Source organism: Nerophis lumbriciformis, linkage group LG37 (genome assembly GCF_033978685.3).
Source record: "Nerophis lumbriciformis linkage group LG37, RoL_Nlum_v2.1, whole genome shotgun sequence".
Taxonomy (NCBI): domain Eukaryota; kingdom Metazoa; phylum Chordata; class Actinopteri; order Syngnathiformes; family Syngnathidae; genus Nerophis; species Nerophis lumbriciformis.
Window position 1 is genome coordinate 4,591,681 of NC_084584.2, and position 10,820 is coordinate 4,602,500.

At 28.6% G+C, this 10,820-nt stretch overlaps 1 protein-coding gene across 2 annotated transcripts; it reads right to left on the minus strand.

Annotated features, from left to right (window-relative positions):
* Positions 1-4,738: 4,738 nt before the first annotated feature.
* zar1l (zygote arrest 1-like) lies at positions 4,739-10,655 on the minus strand. Of its 2 annotated transcripts, none has more exons than XM_061931346.2 (4): positions 10,130-10,655; positions 8,722-8,814; positions 5,037-5,111; positions 4,739-4,979 (listed from the first exon to the last, which is right to left on the minus strand). In XM_061931346.2, exons 1-4 carry the CDS (start codon positions 10,606-10,608, stop codon positions 4,925-4,927), a joined length of 702 nt encoding a protein of 233 aa, XP_061787330.2. In that variant the 5' UTR covers positions 10,609-10,655; the 3' UTR covers positions 4,739-4,924. The 2 variants fall into 2 exon arrangements, with proteins under 2 accessions (XP_061787330.2, XP_061787329.2); XM_061931345.2 differs by having other exon boundaries at positions 10,141-10,649.
* Positions 10,656-10,820: the final 165 nt, after the last annotated feature.

Here is a 10,820-nt window from a genome sequence, read left to right on the forward strand (position 1 = left end):
TTTGTGAAATATTTCTTCAAATGATTAAAATTCAAAAAAAATTATTCTGGCAAATCTACAAAATCTGTAGAATCAAATTTAAATCTTATTTCAAAGTATTTTGAATTTCTTTTAAAAAATTTGTTCTGGAAAATCTAGAAGAAATACTGATTTGTCTTTGTTAGAAATATAGCTTGGTCCAATTTGTTAAATATTCTAACAAAGTGCAGATTGGATTTTAAGCAATTTAAAACATGTCATCAAAATTCTAAAATGTATCTTAATCAGAAAAAATGACTAATGATGTTCCATAAATTCTTTTTTTAATTTTTTCAAAAAGATTCTTATTACTTTTAGAAATACAATTTTAGAGAAAAAATACAACCTTAAAAAAGATTTTAGGATTTTTAAACAAATATAAATTTTTACCTTTTAAATTTCTTCCTCTTCTTTCCTGACAATTTAAATCAATGTTCAAGTAATTTTTTTTTAAATGTATTTTAAAGAATAATAAATATTTTAGCTTCTGTTTTTTCGACGAAGAATATTTGTGAAATATTTCTTCAAACTTACTATGATTAAAATTCAAAAAAAATATTCTGGCAAATCTAGAAAATCTGTAGAATCAAATTTAAATCTTATTTCAAAGTATTTTGAATTTCTTTTAAAATTTTTGTTCTGGAAAATCTAGAAGAAATACTGATTTGTCTTTGTTAGAAATATAGCTTGGTCCAATTTGTTAAATATTCTAACAAAGTGCAGATTGGATTTTAACCAATTTAAAACATGTCATCAAAATTCTAAAATGTATCTTAATCAGGAAAAATTACTAATGTTCCATAAATTCTTTTTTTAATTTTTTCAAAAAGATTCTTATTACTTTTAGAAATACAATTTTAGAGAAAAAATACAACCTTAAAAAAGATTTTAGGATTTTTAAACAAATATACCTTTTTACCTTTTAAATTTCTTCCTCTTCTTTCCTGACAATTTAAATCAATGTTCAAGTAATTTTTTATTTTTTTTATTGTAAAGAATAATAAATATTTTAGCTTCTGTTTTTTCGACGAAGAATATTTGTGAAATATTTCTTCAAACTTACTATGATTAAAATTCAAAAAAAAAATATTCTGGCAAATCTAGAAAATCTGTAGAATCAAATTTAAATCTTATTTCAAAGTATTTTGAATTTCCTTTAAAATTTTTGTTCTGGAAAATCTAGAAGAAATACTGATTTGTCTTTGTTAGAAATATAGCTTGGTCCAATTTGTTCAATATTCTAACAAAGTGCAGATTGGATTTTAAGCAATTTAAAACATGTCATCAAAATTCTAAAATGTATCTTAATCAGGTAAAATTACTAATGATGTTCCATAAATTATTTTTTTAATTTTTTCAAAAAGATTCTTATTACTTTTAGAAATACAATTTTAGAGAAAAAATACAACCTTAAAAAAGATTTTAGGATTTTTAAACAAATATACCTTTTTACCTTTTAAATTTCTTCCTCTTCTTTCCTGACAATTTAAATCAATGTTCAAGTAATTTTTAAAAAAATTTATTTTAAAGAATAATAAATATTTTAGCTTCTGTTTTTTCGACGAAGAATATTTGTGAAATATTTCTTCAAATGATTAAAATTCAAAAAAATTATTCTGGCAAATCTAGAAAATCTGTAGAATCAAATTTAAATCTTATTTCAAAGTATTTTGAATTTATTTTAAAATTGTTGTTCTGGAAAATCTAGAAGAAATACTGAATTGTCTTTGTTAGAAATATAGCTTGGTCCAATTTGTTAAATATTCTAACAAAGTGCAGATTGGATTTTAACCAATTTAAAACATGTCATCAAAATTCTAAAATTGATCTTAATCAGGAAAAATTACTAATGATGTTCTATAAATTATTTTTTTAATTATTTCAAAAAGATTCTTATTACTTTTAGAAATACAATTTTAGAGAAAAAATACAACCTTAAAAAAGATTTTAGGATTTTTAAACAAATATACCTTTTTACCTTTTAAATTTCTTCCTCTTCTTTCCTGACAATTTAAATCAATGTTCAAGTAATTTTTTTTTTAATGTATTTTAAAGAATAATAAATATTTTAGCTTCTGGTTTTTCGACGAAGAATATTTGTGAAATATTTCTTCAAATGATTAAAATTCAAAAAATTATTCTGGCAAATCTACAAAATCTGTAGAATCAAATTTAAATCTTATTTCAAAGTATTTTGAATTTATTTTAAAATTTTTGTTCTGGAAAATCTAGAAGAAATACTGATTTGTCTTTGTTAGAAATATAGCTTGGTCCAATTTGTTAAATATTCTAACAAAGTGCAGATTGGATTTTAAGCAATTTAAAACATGTCATCAAAATTCTAAAATGTATCTTAATCAGGAAAAATTACTAATGATGTTCCATAAATTCTTTTTTTAATTTTTTCAAAAAGATTCTTATTACTTTTAGAAATACAATTTTAGAGAAAAAATACAACCTTAAAAAAGATTTTAGGATTTTTAAACAAATATACCTTTTTACCTTTTAAATTTTATTCCTCTTCTTTCCTGACAATTTAAATCAATGTTCAAGTAATTTTTTATTTTTTTTTATTGTAAAGAATAATAAATATTTTAGCTTCTGTTTTTTCGACGAAGAATATTTGTGAAATATTTCTTCAAACTTACTATGATTAAAATTCAAAAAAATTATTCTGGCAAATCTAGAAAATCTGTAGAATCAAATTTAAATCTTATTTCAAATTATTTTGAATTTCTTTTAAAATTTTTGTTCTGGAAAATCTAGAAATACTGATTTGTCTTTGTTAGAAATATAGCTTGGTCCAATTTGTTAAATATTCTAACAAAGTGCAGATTGGATTTTAACCAATTTAAAACATGTCATCAAAATTCAAAAATTGATCTTAATCAGGAAAAATTACTAATGATGTTCCATAAATTCTTTTTTTAATTTTTTCAAAAAGATTCTTATTACTTTTAGAAATGCAATTTTAGAGAAAAAATACAACCTCAAAAAAGATTTTAGGATTTTTAAACAAATATACCTTTTTACCTTTTAAATTTCTTCCTCTTCTTTCCTGACAATTTAAATCAATGTTCAAGTAATTTTTTTTAAAATTTATTTTAAAGAATAATAAATATTTTAGCTTCTGTTTTTTCGACGAAGAATATTTGTGAAATATTTCTTCAAATGATTAAAATTCAAAAAAATTATTCTGGCAAATCTAGAAAATCTGTAGAATCAAATTTAAATCTTATTTCAAAGTATTTTGAATTTCCTTTAAAATTTTTGTTCTGGAAAATCTAGAAGAAATACTGATTTGTCTTTGTTAGAAATATAGCTTGGTCCAATTTGTTAAATATTCTAACAAAGTGCAGATTGGATTTTAAGCAATTTAAAACATGTCATCAAAATTCTAAAATGTATCTTAATCAGGAAAAATTACTAATGATGTTCCATAAATTATTTTTTTAATTTTTTCAAAAAGATTCTTATTACTTTTAGAAATACAATTTTAGAGAAAAAATACAACCTTAAAAAAGATTTTAGGATTTTTAAACAAATATACCTTTTTACCTTTTAAATTTCTTCCTCTTCTTTCCTGACAATTTAAATCAATGTTCAAGTAATTTTTTATTTTTTTTTATTGTAAAGAATAATAAATATTTTAGCTTCTGTTTTTTCGACGAAGAATATTTGTGAAATATTTCTTCAAATGATTAAAATTCAAAAAAATTATTCTGGCAAATCTAGAAAATCTGTAGAATCAAATTTAAATCTTATTTCAAAGTATTTTGAATTTCTTTTAAAAATTTTGTTCTGGAAAATCTAGAAGAAATACTGATTCGTCTTTGTTAGAAATATAGCTTGGTCCAATTTGTTAAATATTCTAACAAAGTGCAGATTGGATTTTAAGCAATTTAAAAACATGTCATCAAAATTCTAAAATGTATCTTAATCAGGAAAAATTACTAATGATGTTCCATAATTTTTTCAAAAAGATTCAAATTAGCTAGTTTTTCTCTTCTTTTTGTCGGTTGAATTTTGAATTTTAAAGAGTCGAAATTGAAAATTTTATTTTAATTTTTTTCGTGTTTTCTCCTCTTTTAAACCGTTCAATTAAGTGGTTTTTTTCATCATTTATTCTCTACAAAAAACCTTCCGTAAAAGGGAAAAAAAAAATGTACGACGGAATGACAGACAGAAATACCCATTTTTTTATATATATATAAATGTATTTATTTAGCTATTCTTGTTTAAATCACACTTACGTGTAACTTACAAATGACAATATATTTATTTATTTAAGTGTGTATCAAACTGGTAGCCCTTCGCATTAATCAGTACCCAAGAAGTAGTTTTTGGTTTCAAAAAGGTTGGTGACCCCTGGTCTAGGGCATCAAATCAGTGTCAGTTGAGTCGGTCCATAGGTTGCCTGTAGGGATTTTTAATGTCCAGCAGATGTCAGTATTTAGTGACACAGTATCGACACAGTATCAATACGCCTCATCAACCCATCACTAGTATGTATTTTATGTGCAATATGAAACATCTCAATTGTTACAGCATACGTATTTAGAAGGAAAACCACACAACTGTCACATGAGGGCACAGGTGTGTAACCGCGCCATCTATTGGTACGTTCACAGTCCCATCATAATGTGTTTGAGCAGGTAACGGCGGTGTGAGAGTTAAAGTGTGTACCTAATGAAGTGACCACAGCAAACCGCTCCACATGTAAGATGCAGTGACGTTTATTTAGACAAAAGTTCAACAGTGGTGCGTCCTCAGGTTCAGAGGAGGTGCAGGTCAGAGGAGGTCCTTGAAGGTGCAGGTCAGAGGAGGTAGTTGAAGGTGTAGGTCATGTCGCAGGAGACCCTCATGCCCCTGCAGCGGCAGCAGAGGTCCTGGCGGTGAGGTCTCTTCATGTTGATGTGTCTCTGCTTCTTCTCACAGCTGCAGCACGTCTGACCACAGCCCTGAAGGGGGAGGAGTCAGGGGAGGAGCTTGTCAAACAGAAAGTGTGTGTGTGTTACCTTGCAGATGATAGACTCCACTCTGTAGGGGTGGAAGCCCACCTGACACTTCCGGCACAGCTGCTTGTAGTACACCTGCACACAGGTAAGTCCTCAAATTAATGTTATTATGAACTATTGGCCTATTGAAGGCTCCAAATACCAAACATTCTACTTTAAAATATATTTTTAGGGAATATATTACATATTATTTTGTGTGTTTGCCATTAAAAAAATAACATTGATTTTGATTCATTGTTAACAACAATGACAGTTTAAAAAAACAATCCCACTAAAATTCTCTAAAAAGTGTTAAAAATAAGTCATTTATTGTTTTTGTTTTTTTTTACTTTAAACACTAAAATCTCTAGCTCAACTTCAGGATTTTTAATACCTTTTTTTTTGTTTTTTTTATGCCGTTTTTGTCATAGAATTTTTTTTTATGGTAAACACACAAAATATGCAATATTTTACATCACCCCCCACCCTCCCAACAGATAATTGCTTCTCAAAGATTTTTTTTTTTTTAAATTGCAAACAAAATATTTTCTCCCAAAAAATATTTAAAAGTACAATTTTTGCCTTTAATTGGTCCAAAATTCATAACATTGAGTTTGATTCATTGTTAACAATGAAAATTTAAAAAAGCAATTCCACTAAAATTCTCTAAAAAGTGTTAAAAATAAGTCATATATATATATATATATATATATATTTTACTTTAAACACTAAAATATCTAGCTCAACTTCAGGATTTTTAATAACTTTTCATGTTTTTTTAAAACATTTTATGCCATTTTTGTCATAGATAACTTTGTTTTTTTATGGTAAACACACAAAATATGCAATATTTTACCCCCTACAGTATTTCGATAATTGTTTCTCAAAGATTTTTTTTTTTTTTTTAATTGCAAACAAAATATTTTCTCCCAAAAATATTTCAAAGTAGAATTTTTGATGTGAAGTAATTGGAGCTTTTAATTGGTCGAAAATTCATAACATTGATTTTGATTCATTGTTAACAACAATGACAGTTTTTTTTAAAATCCCACTAAAATTCTCTAAAAAGTGTTAAAAATAAGTCCTATATAGTTTTTTTTCAACTCTAAAATCTCGAGCTCAACTTTCGGTCTTTCCGTCGATTATAAGTATTTTTTGTTTGTTTGTTTTATGCCGTTTTTGTCATAGAAAACTTTTTTTTTTTTTAATGGTTAACACATAAAATATGCAATATTCTCCCCAAAAAAGTATTTGGATTAAACATATTTTTTAAATTTGTTTTAATCCCTTTTTTCATACATATATATATATGAAAAAAAGGGATTAAAACAAATTTAAAAAAATCCCTTTTTTTCATATATATATATATATATATATATGAAAAAAAGGGATTAACACAAATTTAAAAAATATATTTAATCAAAATACTTTTTGGGGGAAAATATTGCATATTTTATGTGTTAACCATTAAAAAAAAAAAAAAAAGTTTTCTATGACAAAAACGGCATAAAACAAACAAACAAAAAATACTTATAATCGACGGAAAGACCGAAAGTTGAGCTCGAGATTTTAGAGTTGAAAAAAAACTATATAGGACTTATTTTTAACACTTTTTAGAGAATTTTAGTGGGATTTTTAAAGAAAACTGTCATTGTTAACAATGAATCAAAATCAATGTTATGAATTTTAGACCAAATAAAGGCTCCAATTACTTCACATCAAAAATGCTACTTTGAAATATTTTTGGGGGAAAATATTTTGTTTGCAATTAAAAAAAAATAAAAATCTTTGAGAAACAATTATCGAAATACTGTAGGGGGTAAAATATTGCATATTTTGTGTGTTTACCATTAAAAAAAACAAAGTTTTCTATGACAAAAACGGCATAAAATGTTTTAAAAAACATGAAAAGTTATTAAAAATCCTGAAGTTGAGCTAGAGATTTTAGTGTTTAAAGTAAAATATATATATATATATATATATATACATATATATACATATATATATATATATATATATTAAACAAAAAATAAATAAAAAATAAAATATATTTATTTTTGTTTGTTTTTTGTGGTATATATATATATATATATATATATATATATATATATATATATATATATATATATATATGAAAAAAAGAGATTAACACAAATGTAAAAAATATATTTAATCCAAATACTTTTTTGGGGAAAATATTGCATATTTTATGTGTTAACCATTAATTAAAAAAAAAAAAGTTTTCTATGACAAAAACTGCATAAAACTAAACAAAAAAAAAATACTTATAATCGACGGAAAGACCAAAAGTTGAGCTCGAGATTTTAGAGTTGAAAAAAAACTATATAGGACTTATTTTTAACACTTTTTAGAGAATTTTAGTGGGATTTTTAAAGAAAACTGTCATTGTTAACAATGAATCAAAATCAATGTTATGAATTTTAGACCAAATAAAGGCTCCAATTACTTCACATCAAAAATGCTACTTTGAAATATTTTTTGGGGGAAATATTTTGTTTGCAATTTAAAAAAAATAAAAATCTTTGAGAAACAATTATCAAAATACTGTAGGGGGTAAAATATTGCATATTTTGTGTGTTTACCATAAAAAAAAACAAAGTTTTCTATGACTAAAATGTTTTAAAAAACATGAAAAGTTATTAAAAATTCTGAAGTTGAGCTAGAGATTTTAGTGTTTAAAGTAAAAAAAATAATATATATATATATATATATATATATATATATATATATATATATATATATATATATATATATATATATATTAAACAAAAAATAAATAAAGAATAAAATATATTTATTTTTTTGTTTGTTTTTTGTGGTGAATATATATATATATATATATATATATATATATATATATATATATATATATATATATATATATATATATATATATGAAAAAAAGGGATTAACACAAATGTAAAAAATATATTTAATCCAAATACTTTTTTGGGGAAAATATTGCATATTTTATGTGTTAACCATTAATTTAAAAAAAAAAAGTTTTCTATGACAAAAACTGCATAAAACAAAACAAAACAAAAATACTTATAATCGACGGAAAGACCGAAAGTTGAGCTCGAGATTTTAGAGTTGAAAAAAAACTATGTAGGACTTATTTTTAACACTTTTTAGAGAATTTTAGTGGGATTTTTTTTTTTTTAAACTGTCATTGTTAACAATGAATCAAAATCAATGTTATGAATTTTGGACCAATTAAAGGCTCCAATTACTTCACATCAAAAATTCTACTTTGAAATATTTTTTGGAGAAAATATTTTGTTTGCAATTTTAAAAAAAATTAAATCTTTGAGAAGCAATTATCTGTTGGGGGGGTGGGGGGATGTAAAATATTGCATATTTTGTGTGTTTACCATAAAAAAAAATTTTATGACAAAAACTGCATTAAAAATTTTTTAAAAAAAGGTATTAAAAATCCTGAAGTTGAGCTAGAGATTTTAGTGTTTAAAGTAAAACAAAAAAAAACAATATATGACTTATTTTTAACACTTTTTAGAGAATTTTAATGGGATTTTCTTTCAAACAATGAATCAAAATCAATATTATGAATGTTGAATGCCGCCCACCTATCGTTTAAAAATGACTGAGATAATGGCTTTCACTATGTGAAGTGCTTTGAGTCGTGAGAGAAAAGCGCTATATAAACATAATTCACTTCACTCACCTTATTGGTTCCTGAGATGCACCACACGTAAGCACTCTCCCAGCGGATGTTGCAGGTCTTGCAGTGGAAGAAGCCATACCTCTGCTGCAGGAACTACATGCAGGTGACAACAATAATATTTAATAACATTTACTACGTGAAATATACATGTATGTACAGCAGGCCTGGTCCTAACCAATCTGGCGCCCTAGGCAAGATTTTAGGTGGCGCCACCCCCCCCCCCCCCCCCCCCCCCCACATCGGCAGTGAAGTGTATATACTCACAAGAAACCGAATAGCTTTGTCTTTGACCTTTTTTTTTTTTTACTTACAACTATACCTAATATATAAAAGGGTGGAAAAGTGACTATTACCTGCAGGGCAAACATTAGCTAACCAGAAGGCAATAACAATGTAAACAAAAAACACCTGCTTAAAAGATCTAATACAAATGTCCCTGAGGAATGTAAGGTGGGAGTACTGTAATTACCTCACGTTACATTATTATTTTCCATAACAATTTAGCCCCCTCCACAATATTAACCCGACGTTAAAACAGAACTAGCTATTTATTGATTAGCAATTGCCGAATCATGTAACATTAGCTTAATGCTAAAAAGCCAGGTTACTATCACATTCTGTAACAGACAAATAATTTCATGTAGGCTAACGTTACCTACCTGCTACCTCTTGTCTTTTTCTCGTTTCTCCTCCTCTTCTTTTCTCTTTTTTCTTCCCTGGGCACCTGACAGTTTTGGCCGTTTTGACATCTTGTGTTGATTTTTTGATGTGGTGACGTCCAAAAAGAGTCAGGATACGGGAAGGGAGGGGGGGTGTAATGTTGTAACAAATAATATTTCTATTAAATAGGCTTTACTTTGCATTTTAATTAACGTGGGATTATTTTTTGTATTTAGAAATAATAGTACCATTTTTTTTTTTTTTTTTTTTATCCAACATTTGTGGCACTGGCGTGGCGCCCCCTGATGGACGGCGCCCTTAGCATTTGCCTATACGGCCTATGCCACGGGCCGGCCCTGATGTACAGGCACGTGCACACATAGGGCCCTATGGGTGCTTGAGCCCCTGCCCTTTTTTGCCTCGTCTTAAAAGGTGCCCTCTGCCTGTGTGTGTGTGTTTTTTTTCTTTATACAACATTAATAAATTCCTGTCAGGGATGTAAAAACAAAAAAAAACAGCGGTACAAAAACTGGAATACGACAAGTCCTTTTATAGCGCGCGTCAAGGACCTCCATTATAGCGGGAATTTGCCAATGAGTTCTTAACAGTGGCGGAGCAGGAAGGGGCTAGGTATATGTTTGGCTTATAGAGTTTCTGGGTGTCCAAACATTTGAAAGAGGCCTCAGTCTAATGTAAAAGGACACCTGGAAGTTACCTGGAAGTTACCTGGAAGTTACCTGGACGTTACCTGGACGTTACCTGGAAGTTGGAGCCTCTGCAGGCTTGAACAGCCGCCTTGTGGGCCTCTTCACCACCTTCCTCCTGGTCCTCACCCTGGTCCTCACCCTGGTCCTCATGCCCCGCCTCCTGCTTGCTGCTCTTAGCGGGGAACCTGCGCTCCAACAGCAGGGAGCTGGTGGACACGGGCCTGGTGAAGCGTAGGCCGCTCACCTGCGCTGGCGGCCCCTCCCCCTCCCCCCGCAGGGTCATGGGTCCCAGCGAGCACTGCACCATCCGGTCCACTTTGGCGCTGACCTGCACGCCGCGCTCCCTGGTGCCGGCCCCCACCCGGGCCTTGCACAGCTCCAGGTAGGTCAGCATGTGCGGGGTCACGAAGCGGTCCTCCCTCTTGGCCGGGGGGGCGGGGGGCGGCGGGGGAGGGGGAGGGGGGCAGAGCAGGCTGCCACACACGCCACAGGTGGGGAAGGTGGACAGGAAGCCCTTCATCCTGCTGCCGAGGAACCTGAGCCACTTCCTGCCTGCCGGGTTTATAGCTCACCTGATTGGAGGTCTTGTGATTACCTGACTGGCAACAGCCACGCACCTGACCTCACCTGACTGTACTGTCAAATCATGCTTTATTATTATAGTGTCAACAATATTTCAATAATAATTCCAATTAAATTAAAAATATATATAAAATAAAAAAAATAATACAA

Coding starts and splice junctions, on each gene's coding strand:
- zar1l (XM_061931345.2), bottom strand. CDS start 10,608: ATGAAGGGCTTCCTGTCCACCTTCCCCACCTGTGGCGTGTGTGGCAGC. Junction 8,815..10,140: donor GCAGAGGCTCCAACTTCCAG/GTAACGTCCAGG, acceptor ACCTGCATGTAG/TTCCTGCAGCAGAGGTATGG. Junction 5,112..8,721: donor GCATCTCAGGAACCAATAAG/GTGAGTGAAGTG, acceptor ACCTGTGTGCAG/GTGTACTACAAGCAGCTGTG.